The sequence below is a fragment of the Nematolebias whitei genome, chromosome 13 (genome assembly GCF_014905685.2).
Source record: "Nematolebias whitei isolate Nwh7 chromosome 13, NemWhi1, whole genome shotgun sequence".
Classification (NCBI taxonomy): Eukaryota; Metazoa; Chordata; class Actinopteri; order Cyprinodontiformes; family Rivulidae; genus Nematolebias; species Nematolebias whitei.
The window spans coordinates 7885001-7905338 of record NC_056510.1 but is presented as its reverse complement, the minus strand read 5'-3'; the positions used below and the strand labels follow the sequence as shown (position 1 = coordinate 7905338).

General features: G+C 42.7%; 5 protein-coding genes across 6 annotated transcripts in view; 2 read left to right on the top strand and 3 right to left on the bottom strand.

Moving 5' to 3' along the window:
* Window positions 1–606: 606 nt before the first annotated feature.
* Window positions 607–5082, bottom strand: adat3 (adenosine deaminase tRNA specific 3). The gene is made up of 2 exons (XM_037686275.1): window positions 5003–5082; window positions 607–1641 (listed from the first exon to the last, which is right to left on the bottom strand). The coding sequence occupies exons 1-2, from the start codon at window positions 5012–5014 to the stop codon at window positions 619–621; spliced, it is 1035 nt and encodes a 344-aa protein (XP_037542203.1). The 5' UTR covers window positions 5015–5082; the 3' UTR covers window positions 607–618.
* alkbh6 (alkB homolog 6) lies at window positions 3384–5063 on the bottom strand. The gene is made up of 2 exons (XM_037686276.1): window positions 5003–5063; window positions 3384–4093 (listed from the first exon to the last, which is right to left on the bottom strand). Exon 2 carries the CDS (start codon window positions 4086–4088, stop codon window positions 3384–3386), a length of 705 nt encoding a protein of 234 aa, XP_037542204.1. The 5' UTR covers window positions 4089–4093; window positions 5003–5063.
* A 96-nt stretch (window positions 5083–5178) lies between the features above and the next one.
* osgepl1 (O-sialoglycoprotein endopeptidase-like 1) lies at window positions 5179–8698 on the top strand. The gene is made up of 7 exons (XM_037686274.1): window positions 5179–5369; window positions 6060–6447; window positions 6528–6732; window positions 6803–6951; window positions 8174–8304; window positions 8393–8464; window positions 8549–8698. The coding sequence occupies exons 1-7, from the start codon at window positions 5179–5181 to the stop codon at window positions 8625–8627; spliced, it is 1215 nt and encodes a 404-aa protein (XP_037542202.1). The 3' UTR covers window positions 8628–8698.
* A 3351-nt stretch (window positions 8699–12049) lies between these two features.
* fkbp7 (FKBP prolyl isomerase 7) lies at window positions 12050–14550 on the bottom strand. Its single transcript, XM_037686273.1, has 4 exons — window positions 14291–14550; window positions 13383–13534; window positions 12862–12989; window positions 12050–12296 (listed from the first exon to the last, which is right to left on the bottom strand). The coding sequence occupies exons 1-4, from the start codon at window positions 14503–14505 to the stop codon at window positions 12135–12137; spliced, it is 657 nt and encodes a 218-aa protein (XP_037542201.1). The 5' UTR covers window positions 14506–14550; the 3' UTR covers window positions 12050–12134.
* A 1823-nt stretch (window positions 14551–16373) lies between these two features.
* The window catches only part of glsb (glutaminase b), a 33801-nt gene continuing 29836 nt past the window's right edge, over window positions 16374–20338 (top strand). The window contains exon 1 of one of the 2 annotated variants that reach the window (XM_037686839.1): window positions 16374–16745. In XM_037686839.1, coding sequence (XP_037542767.1) covers window positions 16471–16745 — 275 coding nt within the window. In that variant the 5' untranslated portion in view covers window positions 16374–16470. The remainder of the gene's footprint in view (window positions 16746–20338) is intronic. The other variant, XM_037686838.1, reaches the window with a different exon arrangement.

Sequence of the window (20338 nt, the reverse complement as noted above, 5' to 3'; positions counted from 1 at the left end):
AGCTTTAAAACCTTGCCTGGCAACAAAATGCTTGTTAAATACTATGTATTTATATGAAGGGATTTCCTAGCACACTGGAGAAATAAGTTCATATGATTTTAAGGAAAATTCTAAGTGTGTTAAGGTAATGAATAATCTGACCTGTTAGAAAACTTGGATTTAAAGGAAGTTTATTTCCTAGATTGACCAAATTGACTGCAATGACGTTATTAATACGCATCGAAAATAAAAATACTTTTAAGTTCTTTCCAAAATTTCTACATCTTTCATTATTTTGACTTTAACAAAGCCACAGCCCTTTACAGACATGCACAGGTGCCTATAGGTGTGCACGTTTACCCCACTTTGCAGTTTGACATTTCTCTTCAGACAAATGGGTCTGGGGTTCTGGCAGCTTTCAGAGAGTGAAATAAAAACAGGCCATGTCTGGCCCATGAGCCACTTGTTGAAAAGACCTTGCTAATTGTGCAGCCACAGTTCTGATCTATCCGTCGTTCTGAGGACCGTTCAGTCATAAAAATATTTTTTAAAGGAACATACACCATGCAACATAAAATATTTTTATAGAAAAATATAAAGTTTCTCGTGTACTCTGTTAAATCTCATGTTTATTTCCTTCTAAACTTTGGTCCTGGGTTCTTCCGAACCGTACAGACCCTCGCACTGCCTGCTCAGGACCCCTCTGAACACTTCAAACCGATGGTTCAGGTCTCTCTGAGAGTGGATTTTAAATTTAGTCCCCAACGCTCCATCGGCAGAAGCGGCCCCGTAGAAAACCCGTCCGATCCTGGAGTGCACCAGCGCCATGGCGCACATGACGCAAGGTTCCCTGGTGACGTACAGGTCGTACCCGGTGCAGATGTACGGCTGAGGGCCCACATCTGGACCGGACAGGTCCTTTAGTGACGTATACCTACAGTTCGTGTAACTGTCAAAACAATGAGATCCCCCTCCCTGACTTCGAGCCACGAGGTCGACGCAGACCATGACCGCATGATGAAGGGGGTGGTCGCCTCTGCAGTCATGGCCGACCGCTACGATCTGCTCCTTCTCGGGGTCGACGACGACGGCCCCGACTGCCTCCATCCCCAGCTGCCGAGCAGCTTCAGCAGCGGTCACCGCGGACAACATGAACCTGTGCATGGTGGCCTTCTGCTGGGGGCTGAAGAGCTCCCCTCGCAGGGCGACCGTCACCTGTTTGTCCTCATGAAAGGATGTGGGCCAACGCTGGCTCGCCAGTTCAAACTGAGGTCGGGTCAGCGGGGGCCGTGCTGGGATCTTAACCACAAAGGGCTCACCTAGTCCGTCCCATTTGACTCCACCTCCAAGTAGGAGCGAGTCGACGCTGACCACATCCCTGACCAGGCACACCAGGACTTCCAGAGGATGGGGGCTGCCTTTGTCCTTACAGGCTCGTACCCTCTTGATGTGCTGAAGTCCGTTCAGCGGGTAGAGGTCGCTCAGCTCCCGGATGAGCCGAGACGTCTCCTTCTTGTTGACGATCGGGGCGGCGAACGCATCGACCAGCTCCACGTCTCGTGACTGCTCATCTGACAGAACGGGATAGGCGACCCAGGAGTCCGAGTCGCACGCGGAGCATTTCCAGCGTTTCTTCTGAGGCTCCATTGTTTCCGTGTCTTCCTGTCGGCAGGACAGAGGACACGATGAGAAAAGCTTTCAGTCGTGTTGGGACACCATGCTGGTTACTTCCTGCAAACCTTAGTAAAATGAAGCGACGCTGGTCCTATGAGCGGACGGACAATTTATAATAAAAGATTTAAAAATGCAGATTTAAACTTGTGCAATCTGTTCGAGCTTAAAGTGTTCATTGAGGATGACTATCGGCTACTACCTCATCAAATTTGAGCTAAATAGCTGCAAAACTGACTGAATTAGAGCCATTTACATTTACTAAGGTTGATTTTCTGTGGTGGCAAGCTTGAATTGACACCAAACGTTAAATCAGTTGTAGATGTACGTACTTTCTTAAAAGTTTCAATAAAATCTGTCCACTGGTTCAAGAAATATTTTGCTGACAAAGGAACACACAAGGACTTGTACAGCTGCCTGTGGGAGATAAATTATGTGCCGATTGTTGTCTATAGATGTAAAACAAACTTTAAAATCGGCTAATTACGTGTCCTTTATACCAGGGGTCTCCAACTACTGGGCTAAGGATTGGTTCTGGTCCATGAAGAATTTGTTTCCTGGCTACAAAATTAAAATAAATACCCTAACCCCAGCAAACCTGCAAACTAATTCTAGCTAAATTATGTAAAAGAAAAAAAGAACTTTGCAGAATTTCTCACTATTCTGTATGAAGTTTGTCTTGTGTGAAACCGGTCTGTGATGAAATAAAGTTTGGGACCACTGCTTCATTCAGACTGACCCAGTTCTGCTCAAGTAACTCCGCAAAGTCACAAACGAGAAGACCAAAATAAATTTGCTTTATTGAAGAAAGTCCGTGCTTCAGCAATATTTGCAAAACATCAAACATTTTTAACAACATGGCTGCAAACATGCTGTTTTATTAACTTTGTTTTCGTCATATACTTGTTAGATCAATTCAAAAAAACCAAAAACTATAAATCTGAGCTAGAACTATTTGGGAAAGTGCTATTGCAGTTATATTTATTTATTTGTTCATAATTTATAGCAATCATTTTACAAACTGTGAAACTTTTACTGCTGATGATTCATACAAGTGTTTCCAAACATCAATATATTGAGCTCTACACAAACTAGAATTTAGTTAGAAATATTATCTTTTCATCTAGTTAAAATTGATCATCTTTATTAATAATAATCAAATAATAATAACTAGAACAGCCACCGCAGTTCGAGTCATCCAGTTAGTTCATGCAGCACAGATCGAGTCACTTGAGATCCTTTGAAGTGAGGTTTTGTGGAAAGGTTAAGTATCATCTTACTTAATGTAAATTGCTCCTCAAACAGTCCCAATTTGGAGAAATTATTTATTTATGAATGCACTGACAAGCCGGTGAGGACAAGACCAAAGTGGATTTTATTTTAAAACCACTCCAAAGTTTCAAAGCAGTTATAAACATTATTTTATAAACCTTTAATTTGTCAGTTGTTTCTAAATTTATGAATGCAAATGACAACAGGAGCGAGCCATGTCTTTTTATGAAACGACTGTATTAAGATGACAGCAACCCACTCTCTACGTGGACTAACCACCAGCACGGCAGTTTGGTCTAAATTAAAATATTTCTCCACGCTATAATTGATGGAGCCATCTACAACAAATTAAGACCCTCAAATTTTAAGAAAATTGAACTAACGCTTCAAAGAGGTGGTTCAGTGTTGTCGTATCTGAACTACAAATCAGGTCCTGAAGCAGTGAAGCCATGCTGAAACAGTTATTTCCTTCCCAGTACGAGCTTTGTCTTTATAACTTTGGGGACGTGTCTGATGGTGAGGGACACCCTCGTTCCTCGGGTCAGCGTCTCTCCGGGTTGGGCCCCGGCAGCAGACACGTTTACCACCCGGTCTGTTAGCAAGTCCCGATCCTGTCCCTGAATACCATGCAGGAGGCTCCGGTACATCTCATCCTGCAGGATCAGGAGACTGCGAGGCCTCACCAGCAGCGAGAACAGGTATCGGTTCTCCTCGGTCTGCGGTGCCTCCCCGTCCTGGCCGCTGACAGGTCTGTAGAAGTCCAGCAGGGTGTGGGAGCCCAGGCTGATAGTGGTAACAGTGGGATGGTACAGCAAACCGTCTTCATGGGGCATTATCCCCTCACCTTGTTTGTACTCGTTCACCAACACGTGGTTGGCGGTTTTCCCACTGAACGCACCGAGAGAGGAGATTTTCTCGCAGTACGACCGGAGCCAGTCGGGAATCTTCTCCACCAACATGCCTTTGGGATGTGGCGACCCTCCCCAGTTCTGAAGCCTTCTACCCGACAGCTGAGTCCATTTAGTTTTAGGAGACTTGTAGACCTCCTGCAGAAGGTAGGACTCCTCTTCCTCTGATATAAAATCTGGGATGTAATACGCCGTTTGTGAAGCGTCTTTAACAACAAACTGCTTTAGTTCCTCCAAAACACAAGCAGGGTGTTCCATGTCTCCTTTAGAAAAGTTAACATGAAATTCTAATTAAAAACCAAGCGTACAAAATACATAAATTACATATAACAAATCACTTAAAAGTTTAAATGGGACCTTTAGGCACTTTGTTCCCAGCAGACTGTCACGAAAACACCACATATTCCCTTTTATTTGATTGAATCAACTGTTTTCTGGTACAGTACAATCAATTGTAAGTTTTTGACTATCACCTTGTTGATGGAAAAATATCTAGGGTCAAACAAAAACTGTGCCATATTGGTAATTTATGTGTTGACACAATGTTTTATTAGTTGCCTAATTATGTTTAAATAGGTCAGAGTTATAGGTCACTCAGCAAGCAACAATAAAAACCTATCTTAAAAACTACCTTGTGCAAGAACATGTTCATTTAGAAAGATCTTTTTGGAAAAATATATAATGTGTGAATCTATTTTTGTTTTATAGCTTACTCTGATAAGACTTAAAATGATTAGTTAATCTGCCATTTAATTATAAATCTTAAGGTTAAATTGAGCCAGACAAGTGTTTATGTGCTGAAAAGGCCTAAGCCGATTTAAGATACTCTGTAAAACTCTTTAGATGACAATCTGTACCCGTAAAATTATTAAAAAATATATAAATAAAGGCGCCAAACAAACGGTATGTGACATTTAACAACATATAAAATGAGTTACTGGTTAGTTTATTTAAATTAAAAGTTGTTTGTCGTAAATGCTTATAAGAAAGTCGCGGTGTCGTCAAAATGTACGACATTTCCTGAAGGTAACACGGCTGAGCTAACCAAACGGAAACGACTAATTCTTAAATATTTGTGGCTAATAACGTCATAGATACAACATCACCGCTAACATAAGATTTATATATACATATATTTATAGCTGATAATAAAAATAACTAAGTAAATTTACCTCCGTGGACATCTATCTTTTCGATTAAATGAGCACTTTATCAGAGTCCGCCTGCTGCCACGAATGTGTAACCTCATAAAGTGTCCGGCTAGGAACGTCACTCTCTCCTGAGGTTAGCTCGTGTCCGCATTATATTAGTCCATTTGGCATAAAATGAGGTAATTCATGATACAATAATGTTACGAACCAATGTAAAAATCCTGCAAAGGCTGCTGCGAAGCAAACACACGGTGTTCGGTAAGGTATCGTGTTCCAGACTCGTTTTAGGCCTCGAGACGAGCTGTGATGAGACCGGGGCTGCTGTTATGGACGAAACGGGTGTTACACTGGGAGAATCCCTGCATTCCCAGAAAGAAGCCCATCTGAGGTGAGCCCTCTGCTGCTGGTTCGGGATAAACAAGCAAACACGGCCATTTCCAAAGTGACTTTATTATTGTACGGATAAAAGTGGAAAACACTTGATAGCTGCCAATCTTTTTTTTTTTTCTTCCCCAGAGTGGCAATGAATTCACCCCAAAGGTCAGACCGTGTAATGCTTAGAGACATGAGCTCCATTCCTACAGGCCTCAGTAAGCAGTTTAAAGGTCATGACAGGACAGTTAGAACAAGGCTCAACAGTTGACCATAATTTTGCCTGGATGACAAAGTAGTTATATTGTTTATTTTATTATTTTAACCTGAGGCACCCCATTTATAAGACCAGGTGACTTAACGAAGCAACGTGACAGCTTAAGAAAGGATTCTGCAGAGCAGAACAGAAATATATTTGTCAGTCTGGTGCAGATTCCAAGTGGAAGCACTGTTTTGTATTTAGAGAGAACAAATCTTCTCTTTGAAAACAATATGGCAGCGTGCAACTTGTGCTTGGGAAGTTTAACCTGAAGGAACCACAAGACTTCAAGACCAAAGTAGAGACATTTACCCTTAATGCACAGTTACACCTCGCACCAACTGCCACACACAATGGTGGAGAGCTGCTGGTTGGAGCTGGCATGTAAAACTATATTTAAATAAAAGCTGTCATTCTTTTTGTTTGTCTCCCTTTTGGCTGCTGCAGGACCGGTGGCATCATCCCTCTGGTGGCACAGCAGCTCCACAGAGAAAACATTGAGCGTGTGGTTCAGGAGGCCTTAGAGAGAAGTGGTGTGAGCCCAGGCCAGCTCTCTGCTGTGGCCACCACCGTGAAGCCAGGTTTGGCCCCGAGTTTGAGCGTTGGCCTGGAGTTCAGCCGGAGGTTCGTGAGGCAACACAACAAGCCGTTCATCCCCATCCACCACATGGAGGCCCACGCTCTGACCGTCAGGATGCTCTGGCCCATCTCCTTCCCTTTCCTGGTGCTGCTCGTCTCCGGGGGACACTCGCTCCTCGCTGTGGCTCGGGGGGTCGACGACTTTCTGCTTTTGGGTCGCACGTTGGACGACTCACCTGGAGATTTACTAGATAAAGTTGGTTTCTCTTGCCCCTTTTTTTTTTCAGGTTGTGATTTAATGATCCTAAACAAAAACAATTCTGTGTGAGTTCACAGGTGGCCCGACGTCTGTCCCTGATCAAACACCCTCAGTGCTCCTCACTGAGTGGAGGTCAAGCTATAGAGCTTCTGGCGAAGGACGGAGACAGGAAGAGGTTTAATCTCCGAACACCTATGGGACATATTTACGACTGCTGCTTTTCCTTCGCTGGACTTAAGACTCAGATTATTAGAACGATAAAGAAAATGGAGACTGAGGAGGGTATGGAAGTTTCCCTGAATATCAGCTGCAACTAACGTTGATGAACTACTGAGTTTACCTGGTGTTGTAGGTGTGGAAGAAGGAACTCTGCTGTCATGTGTGAAGGACATCGCTGCTGCCACGCAGCACACTGTAGCCTCTCATCTTGCGAACCGCACCTATCGAGCCATCCTTTTCTGTAAAGCGAACAGCCTGTTGCCATCAGATGATCCCACCTTGGTGAGTGCGTTCGTTTTAATTCAACATGAACACAAATATACCGGTACTACGAAAAGTAAAACAAAAACTTGTTTGGTTGATTTTTTTTCTTTGTTGTGACAATGTTTCCAGACAATAAATCAGTAGAAAACCTGTTTATTTCCCACTTAAATGGTGACACATTTGTCAGGAAAACATATTTGAATTGCACTTGAGAAATGCTAACACCAAGAAGCTCATTCTACTGCTGACCTTTGACCTTCTGGTACCCCTGGACCAAACGTTGACCCCCCCCCCCACAGAGTAAGGTTTATCAAAGTCCACTTCCAGACTTTGGGACTGGAGAGGACGGAACGTCCTTCCTACAGTCTAAGCTGGTGAGGAGGAGGAGCCAGGCTGCTGTCGCTGTGTATGGTTCTTCCGCATGCTATTGAGGCTCCTATTGTTTTATGAGTACACCATTAAATTGCCAAAATTTCTTTTTTTCTTATGACTCTAAACATCCAATCTAATAAATGACACCATGCAAGAGTCATCAGGAGGATGAGAATTTTGGCAAGTTTTTTCATTGGTTGTCTTAAGTTGCTCAAACCAAAGGTGCATTTTTCTAACAAATGTGGCTCCTTTAAAAGAAAATAAACAGAATTTCCAACGGTGTAAGATTTATTTCTTAGAATCGTTGTTATAACAGAGAAATAATCAGCCAAACATGAGTTTTCATACATTTTCTGCCACGTGTATGGCAGCCTGTTTGCTGTAAATGTGATTAAAAATGTCAAATCTGTGAGGATTTCAAAGAAAAGAGGCTTGAAGTTAAAATGGAAGTGATGGAACTGGCCAACAAATAAACTACTGACTGAAATTCTGTTAGAGATTTTATTCACGTGCTGCATAAAACCGGGCTGAACTGCTTCAATTTGCTCTTCCTGCTGCGGATCTGGGTGAACTCGTTAATTTGTTGTTTGGTTGAAGCTCCAAAGAGCCGTTGCAGAGGAGCCAACGAACCAAATGTGTCCCCAGAGCTGCAGCTTTGAAGCCTTTGGCTTTACGTGACTCCTCAGAGACTCGAGGTTACGATTTTGAGTCAAGAAGTAAAATATTTAAGATTTTCACCACCTGCAAAGAAACAGAAGTCAACTTAAATCTTAGAACGTCTCCATTTGTATATTTGCATCCGCCATCTTTTCTGTAGTCTTTCTGATTTGCAGCTGCAGACGCAGATTAAGCTGTAAAACTTTTCCAGGTTCTGTCTGGAGGAGTCGCGAGTAACGAGCACATCCGGGAGGTTCTGACCTTCACCGCCGAGTCGACCGGACTCCGTCTGCGTTGTCCTCCTGCCAATCTCTGCACCGACAACGGAGTGATGATCGCATGGTAGCCACGCCCCTCGGAGGCTTTAAATCTGATTCAAGGTTAGTTAGATTATTTAATCCCAGATGCACCTTTTTGTTCTCCCAAACAGGAACGGCGTGGAGCGTCTGAGGGAAGGAAAAGGGATTCTGCCTCCAAACGTGGACGTCTTCTATGAGCCGAAGTGAGTTTTTTTTTAAATCCCAACAGAGACAAGGCCGGTTTGGTGTTTTTAATCTGCAGGTGAAAGATTTTTTTTTTAATGCAGGGCACCGCTGGGTGTCGATATCACAGAGGAGGTGAGAGCAGCCGCCATCAGATTACCACCAATCAGGATCAAGATCTGAGTCAGCTGGAGTTTGATCAGTCGGACTAGAATCTGTGTAAATATGTGAGTTTTTACACCTGTATTTATTAATAAAGGTATTTTTGATCTGAATGTATCAGATTGAGTTATTTTAAGTGGTTAGAAACTAGAGGTTCAGACTTAATTTAAAGGTCAAGGTTCTTTATTATTATTCGCATCATGTGGTACATGGGGTGGAACAATATTGTGTACACAGGGTCCCAGTTACACCCAAAAATAAACACAATACCATATTTTTCAGACTATAAGGCACAATTAAAATCTTTACATTTTCTCAAAAATCAACAATGAGCCATATAATCCGGTTCACTTTATGTATTAATTCTGGTTGTGCTTACTGACCTTGAACCGATTTTATTTGGTAGACGGCACTCAAAAATCTGTCAAAATGTTTTAGTTTCACTTAATGTGCTTTATAAGCTGGTGCGCCTTATAGTTAAAAAAAAAAAAGATATTGTAAAACAATACGGTATATTAAACAGCAGCCTCAACATGGTTCTTTGAAGACGTCTATCGTCTTCGTCTTGAGTGGGTTGCTGTGAAGTGTGAGTCCACGCAAACCAAAAAGCTCAAAAACCTTGGAGCAATGCAGTCCCAGGGTGATTGTCTTGCAGGCCGACCCCGGTCCCTGAGTGAACCATCCCCTCCCGGGACAGCCTAAACCACCGGCCACCGTTCTGCATCGTATCCACCTGGGTAATGAGCAAATCTGCAACTCCTGCCAGGATAAAACCTTTTGACAAGACCGTCTCCACAGTGCCAGCTTGATTTTTAGACTTTCTCTTAGTTCATGAACCTCAGATAAATTTTACGGACTTCTTTTAAGCTTAGTCCAAATTAAGAGAACACTTTTCCTCAAAGTCAAAAGCTATTTCACATCACTTTACATCACCAAGCAAGGACTTGGGTGTGCACCTTAATGACAACCTCAGCTGGGGCAACAACACCACCAGCCTGTCAGAGACTCTACCCCCTGAGGCGGCTGAGGCGAGCTGGTCTGTGAAGCTCAGTCCTCACCTCCTTCTACAGGTGTGCAGTGGAGAGCATCCTGTGCTGCAGCATCAACGTGTGGCATGGAGGCTGCACAGCTGCAGAAAGAAAAGCTTTACAGAGAGTGGTGAAGGCTGCACAGAAGATGTTGGAGTCAACCTCCCCACCATCACAGACATCTACACCTCCAGATGCAGGAAGAGGGTCACCTGCATCATGAAGGACCCCGCTCACCCAGCACACACACTTTTTGCCCCGCTCCCCTCAGGAAGGAGGTTAAGGAGCATTAAGTGTAGAACCACTAGACTGAGGAACAGCTTCTACCCTGAGGCTGTTAGACTCATGAATCTCTAACCAGAATAATCACTGTAATGCCACTTGAGTGTTGATATGTGCTTTTGTCTTTGACTCAACTCTTTCTTCACCTTGATTGACTGAAGCAACACCCTCATTACTAAGGACGAGGCTCCAGTCTGTGACTCCATCCTCCCATCACTCAGGAACAAAACCTGAAGGTAAATCCTTGATGGATCAACAACTTCATCAGGAAAATTCACCTGTTAAAGAGGAACCAGGGCCGATCACCTGGTGGTCAAGCTCCTGGGCTCAGTCGGGCCGAGCCCCCAAGGGAAACAGGATCCCACCTCCATGTGGAGTTTGAGCTTTTTAGAGTGTTTTTACATTAATATTTGTAACAGTGCAGTGACTGATTCAAGTTTCTCCACGGTGAATAAAGTGATTTGAGTTGAATAGCATTTTATTTTTAGAGGATTTCAATAAATATGACGTTTGTTGCTGTAAAGACTCAAAAATGTAGTTTTTAAAGCATTTTTGCTACTTAACATTGAGAACTTTACAGTTGTTTATGATCTTTTTTTTTTTTCTGCTTATCTGGGGTGGAGCTGTAGAGAAAACAAGTCCAGGAGTGGAAACCCAGACCTCCAGTTCCCGAGGGGATCTCAGACCAGAGGATGCATACTTAAATCCTTCTAACAGGTTTTTGGTCTTTCTTGGGGTCTCCTCCCAGTGGGAAAGCTCCAGATCAGGGTTCTGCAACTTTTAAAACCCAAAGACATTTCTGACCCTTCACTCACGTGTCCAGAACCACAGGACAGAGCTGTGCTCATCAAGTGCTGGCCCGCGGGCCACTTCCAGTTTGCTTTTGGGCCTATCCTGGACAGTGTGGGCGCAAACTCCAGCGCAAAAAGGTTCAAACAACTTTTTATACATTCTGCATTTTAAAAAAACTTGTTTCATTCTAAAATATAAATATACACTTACAAAATATACTGTTCGTATTTGTAATTTTACTTTTTGGACAAATAAAATGACGATATTCTGGGAAAATATGTAGCTTTTACTCCCCTTTGATAAAATTAAAACACTGCAGCCTTTATTTATATAAAATAATTATCCCATATAGGTCAAATAAAAATAAGACCAGTTTGTTGTATATTTATTTGTGATTTACAGATCTAATTTTCATTAAGATTTTAAACAACTTTTACTTCTAATTATCAAACTGGCACACTGTAGATTTGTAAAACCTTTAAATTTAACGACTTGTAATGGTGTGTTAGGAAAAAAAAAGTGCTTTCTATTTTAATTCTCAAGTTTTCTTAAAGGTTTTCAAAAAAGTTGAGTTTTTCTGGTATTTTTTCAGAAAACGTTCCCTCCGTAGGCCCGGAGGTTGCATTAAAGCAGCAGCTAACAGGCTAATCAGCTAACAGGCTAATCAGCTAACAGGCTAATCAGCTAACAGGCTAATAGCACGATCTGATCGGCACGTTTCGCTCGTTGTCGCTCATATCTGCTAAAGAATTGGACATGAAGCAGCTGCTAAAGAGCCACACGTGGCCCGAGAGCCGCTGGTTGGAGAAACCTGAACCATCTGACTCCTTTCTAAAAGGCAGAGCAAACCACCTGCTCCCTACCCTCACTACAGATGCTTTAAATTCAAAGTTTAATTAGATTCTTTTGTTGTGCATATTTTTTTCTTTAAAACTGTTTAAACTCCGACAAAAAGCAAAATTGTCCTCACATTAACTGTTTGTTGTCATTTACAGAAAGTTGTTTTTCCCTAGTTTGAATTTGAGGTTAAAACGACTGCAGATGATTTAATTCGCTCCTGAATAAATTAAAGTTTTATTACCATATATATCAAAACTTCATTTCTAAGATCGTCATTTGTCCTGAAAATGCTTTTTGAGAAGAAAGGTTAGGTTAGCAGTTTATTTAGTCATGAATTGGAGAAACGTTGCGGTTTCACGCACTTTATTCCGTTGACCTCTGCAGTCTCCTCTTCAAACCCTGAACGTTACAGTAAAGGTCAAAGGTCACACTACTTATGTACACACACGTTAATGAACAGGATTGATGCCGTTACTCCGAGAACACCGACCATCACAGTGGTTTTCACATAAAAAAAAAAAAATTCTAAATTTGTCATTGATCTCTTTGGTTTCATCCATTTTATATAAAAATACTAAACGCTAAACTAAAGCTCGTCGCGTTCATAAATATTGTACTCCTTGGAGCTGATCAGTCCGTCTCTGTCCGTGTCGCTCTTGTGGAAAATGTCGGCGATGATCTTCTCGTAGAACGGGTCGTCGCGGGGCTTCCCGCCCTTCTCGTACTCCAGCTTCAGGTATTCTTTCACCTGAAAAACACACAAACGGCTCCAAGTCAACGTCCACAACAACCAGTACCTCTAAAGTCACTGAACCCACTGTCAGGCACGGTGGTGGTACCATCTGGTTCTGGGGCTCTCTGGATGTACAAAAAAAGAGAGGTTTAAAGGTTTGGTCCTGTGATGGTCTGGGCTCAGATCTGTAACATCTGCTGCCTTCAAGGACCCCATCTTTTGGTGGGTTATCTGAGCATTCTTCGCCATAAAGGCTGAGGAAGAGGAGGGGATAAGTTCTGGACCGGTCCGCCTGCAGTCCTGACTTGTCCCCGAACCGTTGGACACCTGAAGACACGTTTAAACGAGGACGACCTGAAACTTCATCACCTCCGCAGCGTCGGGACGTCTTTCAAGTGTTTGGAGACGGAACTTAAACGTCGCAAAGTGGGACAGACTTACAGAGACGGGTCAGAACCACAGGGAGACCTTAGTTGAAGACCCAAAATGAGAAATATTCTGGGTTCTTATCATCCGAGTCAGAATAAAAAAAACATTTCCTACTTTTGGGTTGTAAGTAAAAACCCGTAACCATGGTTACCTCAGTCTTCGTGAGACTCTTGTCCTTGTCGAGGTCCATATGTCCAAATGCCTCCATGCTGCGGGGTCCCCGGGACACGGACAGAATCTCCACCTCAAACACCACGGTGGCGTTCGGTGGCACCGGACCTTCTCCGGCCAGAGGACGAGAGGAAAAATAAACATGTATTAACACCAGGGCACGTCACAAACTTTTAAAATTTACAGACGTTTTGTTAAAAACAACCCAGAACCAACAGAACATTGCATCACCGTGCAGCTAGAACCTCAGCCTGCAGTCGACAGGTTCTGTAGGAGACTTCAGCAGGTCAGGAGGAACCAAAGGAGGGCAGGCAGCTGTTAGTTTAGTGTGCATGCAGAGAAGAAAAGACTTGAAACCTCAGCATGCTCACAGGAAGGAAACTCTGCCACGGACCACACGTCCTTTCAAAATAAGAGCTGTAAAACAAGACAGGAGGATAAAAAGAAAACATCGGTGCGTCGTTTCTGCCTGCGGTAGGAGTACGTCCTGCGCTCATCCACCTTTGCCGTTCACGCCGAACGCCAGCTCCGACGGGACCGTGACCTTCCTTTTCTCGCCGGGACACATGTCCAGCATCCCGATGTCCAGGCCTCTGATGACTTGTCCCACGCCCAACACGAACCACTGCGGGTGGCCCGCTTTGTCCGTCCGACTGCAACAGAGAAGGTCCAAAACGTCCCGTCAGTCTGAACCAACGGATTCTGCTTCAGATACCGAGCGTTTCTGGTGAATTTTGTGTGAAGTCGGTGTAAAAAAGTCAGTAAAACTTAAACCAGTCCTAAGGCCTTATGGATCTGGGCGGGGCTTATTAAAACATCATACTTACAGCTGCTATGAGCTGCTTGCTGCAGTGCATTATGGGTAAAATATAAAACTATAAACCCAAGTCGTGCTGCCATGTTGTTTTAAGCGAGAAGATGGTACAAACAAACTACAACCTTTGACTTTTAACCTGTGAACTGAGGCCTAGAGTCCTTTCTCTGAGCACTACACAGTCTGACCTTCGGGGTGAATCGGCTGTGAAGACTCGTAGCTGTCTAAAATGTTTTCCACATGTAAATAATAGTTCTCTCTGTACAACGATGGACTCCAGATAGTCTGGAAATGACCTTTGACCCTTCTCAGATTGATGGGCAGCTATTCTCTAAGGTCATTGCTGATGTCTTTCCATCTTGGCGTTGTGCACTCCAGAGCAGCAGAACTTGATGCTGTTCTTGTTACATTTTAATGTAGTTTATGTTAACTAAACTGAGACATATGTCTGATTATCTGGGTTTACACTTTATGTCCTTACGTGTAAAATTAAAGACAACATTTTAATTTTTTTACGAACTGTGTGCACACGTGCAACATGCATATTAACCCTCATGCGACCGGAACCATTAAAGCAGCTTTTAAAACCACCAACCTGCAGTAAAACTGGGAGCCATCCTTGGCCAGGTACCCGTCGTAGTGAGCGTTGATCAGATCTCCTTTCTTGCTCTTTTTGCTGCACTCCTCGGGCTTGAACAGAACTTCTATCTTCACCTCTCGGTCCAGCTCATCTGACGCGGTCCAAACGGACCCGAATCCGAGCTGAGAGGCGATGAAGAGGCACAAAGTGCATCTCAGAAACGTCCACATCGTCCTGATCTGTGTGTACTGCTGCCTTCGTGGCAACTTCTCTCTGACTCCGCAGTTACGCTCTCCGCCCTGAGTTAAGTCTGTCAGGCAGCCTGGTCCAGTCTGAAGGGAGACGAAATGCCTGAAAGACAATGCTCAGGGTTAAAACATACAAGTTAGATAACATGAAGTGTATTTTTTCTAAGCTGTACTGTATTTAAACAGTTGGAATTGAAGTATGTAGGCATAATACTAGTACTACTAGTACGAATATAGTAACAGCACCAGTTTTTGTACTAGTAAACTAATACCACTAGTATATTACTACTGACCTGACATCACTATGACACTTTTCAATTCTTTTCATTAGTAATAATACTAATACCCTACAAGTACTACTATTAGTATTAGTCGAACTACTAGAATAGTAAAATTACTATTAGAACAAGTTCTATTATTGCTTGTACTATGCATAGAACTACAAGTATGTTTAGAGAAATACCACTACTAGTACTATTAGTACTACCACTAGACTAGTACTAATAGTAATAGTAGTAATGCTATACTCATAATAATACTTAAAGTACCAATATCAGTACTAGTATAAATAGTTGTTTTTCTATAGTGGTTATGTTATATTTGGGTACAAGCATTACTTCTACAATAGGGCTACTTGTACTATTAGTACTAGTATATTATTAGTAGTACAAGTACTAACAAACTGTCAAAGCACTTGTTTTTTGTTTTTTTTTATGATGACCTGATCAAATCAAAGTAGGGATCAATTAAGGTTTAATCATTATCCAACAAGAAGGTAAAGAATCCATATATACATGTGGTGGCACGGTGGCTTAGTTGGTAGAGCTGTTGCTTCTCAGCAAGAAGGTAGCTGGTTCAAAACCAAGCCCAGGACCTTTCTGGGTGGAGTTTGCATGTTCTCTCCGTGCATGCGTGGTTTTCTCCAGGTACTCCAGTTTCCACCCACAGACCAAAAACATGCATGTTAGGCTGATTGATAACTTTAATTGTCCCTAGGAATGAGTGAGAGTGTGAATGGTTGTTTGTCTCATTTGTCTCTATGTGGCCCTGAGATAGACTTGCAACTTGTCCAGGGTGTCCACTACATTTTGCACAGCGATAGCTGGATATGGGTACTGTTCTAGTGACCCCCACCCCCCACCCCCATCCCTCGACCCAAAAAGGAAGAAGCAGGCAAAGACAATGGATGGGTGGAATATTTGACATTAGTTCTTTAAAAAAAACACACGCAGGCCTGAAATAAATATCAGTAGAAACCGACTAATTTATTGGCACAAAGTCTAACTTATCAGTAAATTATTGTATTTTATTTGTGGATTTATTGGGTATAATCAGTAATCACAGTTAACCAGTTTGTTCATCATTAGAGTTTGAAAAATGAAAAACAAGTATCTGTTGTACATGATTTAAAATAATTAATTAATTAATGTATTAGTTTTTAAGTAAATTATTAACAATGAGAGGAAAAAGCAGCCATAGCAAATAATAAAACATTTTTTAAAAACCTTGAAAAAAATCTGTTTAAATATTAATCAAGAAAAATATCAGGACTTTTGAATTATGCTGAACATAGATAAAATATACTTAGGTATTTAGTCATATTTTTGTTTATACAAAACAGGAAGCGGTTTATAAACCTATATAGATGGTTAAAGTGGCCCTGCTGGAATGGAAAGTAAACAACTTCAGTTGATAACATCTAAGAAGTAGTTCTCAAACTAACCAGCAGGGGGAAGCAACGCGCAGGCGCGGCTACGGTTGCAGCTGAAGAAGTTTTTCCACCAATAGGAACGCAGATGGGCGGGGCTAGGCGCCCGTATTTATTTTTGGACACCGGCGTCCCTGTGACTCATCGCCCCTGGAAGCAGAAACAGTTTCTCACCCTGCTCTTACATCCGGACTCGTTTGGAGACGCACGTTTTTCTCACACCGCGCAACAGGATTGAGATGTTACATTTTAGGGTTTCCACAGTCCTGAAGGAGTTGTTCGAAGCCCCCCTGAAGCGCCCGTTTCCCGCCTATAGTCAGAAGAGCTGGTCCCCGGCCCTGCCGCCGCCTCAACGCAGCTGCTGCTTCGTTTCTGTCCCGGCCGCTGATGCCAGACCTGGACCCTCCCGCCTGTCCGTGGCGCCGATCCGCTTCTACTGCGTGAAGACGGAGGGCGCCTCCTCCGTGGAGCTGGAGGAGCAGCTGAAGAAGGATGGAGACGATGGAAACGACAAGTAGGTTCTTAGAGGGTCTCGTGACGCAGGCGGGCGGATGCGGCGCTCTCCACCGCCTGAAGCGCGGTAATGCACCGGCAGTAAATGTTAACCGTGAACGTTAGTCCTTTTCATGAAATAACCGAAATAAAGCGGCTTAATTAGTATTTATAAACACTTAAAGGTGATAAAACGCGCTCTTGGAGCTTTAAAACCACGTGAGCTTTAATCCTTAGGACTGAAGCCTCAGTAATTGGACCCTGAATCGGGCCATGTGGACCTGCTTTGAGTGTTCTTGCTGTGACCTCCACAGGAGGAGAGGCTGGAGGGCCTCCAAGCACACCCTGAAACCAAACAGCACTCAGGTCCTCCTGAATTAACCCACAGGTTGTCCCAGCAGGTTAACTCCTGTAGTTTTCCGCACACCTTGACGTTAAAATCTGAAATGCGGGTCTGCGCTCAATGTAAACAAACACCTTCACCTGGATGTGTTGCTCAGCGGATCAGAAGATCTTTCAGTTTAAACTTCAGCTATTTCGACTTTCATTTCCAGCCTTTTAACCGAAAACGTGCAGTAAATGATGCCTGCCTGTAGTTATTTATATTTATAACCATATTTTGGTTTGGTTGAATTTAGTCATTTTGTACATATATGTGAAATAATTATTACTTTTTGGACAGGTTGATTGGACTGAGCTGGTAATTAACAGCATTGTGTGTCTCCTAAATTTACCAGAACATTAAACATCTTTTAGGCAAATATGTTACAAAGGTCAGTTTTGCGCACATATGATTGAAATAAGGCAAAAAGAAATTAATTGATGAAAACATTATAAAATTTAAATCTATTTATGCCTTTTATTAGGAGCAACTCAGTTGAGTCCAAAATAAATGGTTAACAAACTGTGAAATGAAATATTTTCTGAAAATGAAGAAAAAATAAAACATTTTAAATGGTAAATAAATACCATTTATTTCTCCCACAACACAAGAAATTCTAATTTTCTTCATTAAAACACGTAAAATTACCAATAAATGTCAACAGTTTATACATCTTTAATTTTTTTGTGCAGTATGTAATTAGTCTTGAGTGTAGATTTTTCTTGAAAATGTGATTTTTAGATGTTTGATACGTTTCTTGTCCTGAATCTGGCCGCTTGTTTCCAGATTTAAAGTGTATAAAGGTGACATTTTAGCACAAAAGCACTCAAGAACGTTAAAGTGAATCACTCTTCGGAGGTAAAAATCCTATTTTTTGGTATTTTCTATAAACATTTTTTTTTAAAGTTCAGCGTTGGGCAGCTTCACAAACAAAATATGTTTTTCTGAGAATAATCTTAAAAACCGTCCTGAAGCAGAGCTCAAAAATAAAGCTGCCGAAATTCAAGCATAACTATTAATTAAAATGGAATAAAAACGCGTTCACGGTTCTGTAAGCTGTTTTTATTAGTTAATTTCTTTATAAAATTTCGTGCAAACTCTTCCTGCATTAATCCTTGCATGGTGATTTTGTTTCATGATATCCTAAAAACTGACTCATGTTCAACTTGGAGATAAAACCTCAACTTTCTGCTTTGGTTTTTCATCTAATCAGTAGCTGTAGCGATGCTGTTTCATTTATCACAAGTTATTAACAACAAGAGCCCTCACAGTTGAGTCTACATTATTATAATTTAGATTAATTTCTAATCAGGCTTGGCCAAATAAAACCCATTATTAAGGGAAACAGGAAGGACTCGGTGATACGGCGGTTGTAAAACAGGATTTTAAAGTAAAAGCAGGTCAGAGTTTCGGTTTAATACAGTTCAAACTCAAAGAGTGAACCGCCGATCAGAGTTCAGTTGTGTTTGTTTGCTCCAAAAGGGTCAGAACTCTAAAAGGTTCAGCTGTAAACTAACAACAACAAGGAGGTGGATGGTTCCAGGGTAGATGCAAACGGAGAATCTAACTTGACGGATACGGGCCGAGGATCTTTGTGTTTGTGACCCGTCGCCTCGTTTCCAGGAAACCCTGAAAGGCGTCGCGCCTGCTTGAGCGGCCGTTCGGCGGCAAATGGACCGAGCCATCTGCTCCAGAGACGTTTCAAATGTCCAGAGGAAACGATGCGTTCACTTCACGCCTCGTCCGTTTGCTCTTTAGACGAGCACTGGTTTAGGTCACTTCCTGTTTGTTACGAGTGAGCAAATGGAGCGGCTACGATACGACTACCACGAAGCTTCAGGAGGAACCTCCCAGGACCTCGGGTATCTGGTGAACAGGAGGGAGTCGTCTGCGGGGGTGATCAGTTTCCTCGTGTGCATCACAGGAAGAGCCAAACTGGAGTCGCGGTAGCTCGAGGCTGCGTTGCCTCAGGACGGGCACTCGGCGTAAAACGATCCCCAAATCGAAAGGACGACAAATCTCCAAGAATGAATTCTAGACGCCGAGTTGGACGTCAAAATAATGTTTGCGCTCAAACATGCATAGGGCAAGATTTTTATTTATTTTTTTAAATAGATGCTCTGCGTGGCCATTCGGGTCGCAATAATCAGAACTGAGTGAATCTGCAGCTTAAAATCTGCTTTTTTTTTTTAGCTTAATTATTCTTTCCTTCGGCTGCTCCCGTCCTCGGAGGTCGCCACAACAAAGTAGCTCACGCAAAGACGTTTGTTTTTACGCCGGATGTCCTTCCTGGACACAGACCATCGAGCTACCACAGCTCTCGGTGTGGAGCAGAGCTGCCATCTAGTGTGCCCAGGAGAGCAGATGTTGGGGGTTAAGTGCCTTGCTCAAGGGCCCAAAGTTGAGGCAGATGTTTCACCTTTCCCTCCCACATTTTGATGTTGGTCCAGAGGATCGAACCGGCCACCGTCCAGTCACAAGCTCACCTTCTCTAACCATTAAACTACCCTCAGTCCAGTCAGTGAGACCGTTCTGTCTCTTGTCTATAGGGACAGATGTCGGGTCAGCGGTCTCGTGTGTCCGTGCACGCCTGACAGACATCATCCGTGTCGACCCGTGTTTGTTTGAACACGTTAAGCTGCGGTTACCTCGGCTGCATGTGGAGTGTTTTCTCCGAAGAGATCGAATGTTGGACTCTCAGGCGCTGATGTGGCCACTGGCTCGTTTAAAACTCCAATTAGGGAATTTACTGGTTTGTCTCGTCGACTTTAATTCTCAGCTTTTATTTCTGTTCGTGTTTGTGCTTGGACAGAGACGAGGACGACGCGTCCTCTTTACGTTGCCAGCAAGAAAATAAACCTTGAAATTTTTTGTTCTGCTTTAAAATGAGCTGGAAACGTCGGAACGTTATTTTTATTTACGGATCGTGATGCAACTGAACTGAAGTCACGAACGTTTAGGAAAAACTAAAGACGTTAATTTGAAAACGCTGAATACCTGCAGAAATTTGATGATACGCTGAAACTGGGTCGATAAAGCTAATAGCAGCCAAATGTAAAGTTAAAAGTGGCCAAACTTAAAAGCTAAAAGCAATAATAACCATAATGCTGAACGCTACTTAAAGGAAACTGAATGCTAGCTAAAATAAGCACAACGTTGAGCTAAAGATAAAGGAAGCAGAAAATTAGCTAAAGGTTCAAAGAGGCAGAATGCTAGCTAAAAGAAGCAGAACA

Bases quoted from the DNA above. Each gene is read 5' to 3' on its own strand.
- alkbh6 (XM_037686276.1), bottom strand. From the start codon at position 4,088: ATGGAACACCCTGCTTGTGTTTTGGAGGAACTAAAGCAGTTTGTTGTT.
- osgepl1 (XM_037686274.1), top strand. From the start codon at position 5,179: ATGTTACGAACCAATGTAAAAATCCTGCAAAGGCTGCTGCGAAGCAAA. The intron at 5,370-6,059 runs GTGAGCCCTCTG...TGGCTGCTGCAG, and splicing joins CAGAAAGAAGCCCATCTGAG to GACCGGTGGCATCATCCCTC. The intron at 6,733-6,802 runs GTATGGAAGTTT...CTGGTGTTGTAG, and splicing joins GAAAATGGAGACTGAGGAGG to GTGTGGAAGAAGGAACTCTG.
- fkbp7 (XM_037686273.1), bottom strand. From the start codon at position 14,505: ATGTGGACGTTTCTGAGATGCACTTTGTGCCTCTTCATCGCCTCTCAG. The intron at 12,990-13,382 runs GTGGATGAGCGC...TGGCCGGAGAAG, and splicing joins GTTCGGCGTGAACGGCAAAG to GTCCGGTGCCACCGAACGCC. The intron at 12,297-12,861 runs GTAACCATGGTT...TGTGTTTTTCAG, and splicing joins AGAGTCTCACGAAGACTGAG to GTGAAAGAATACCTGAAGCT.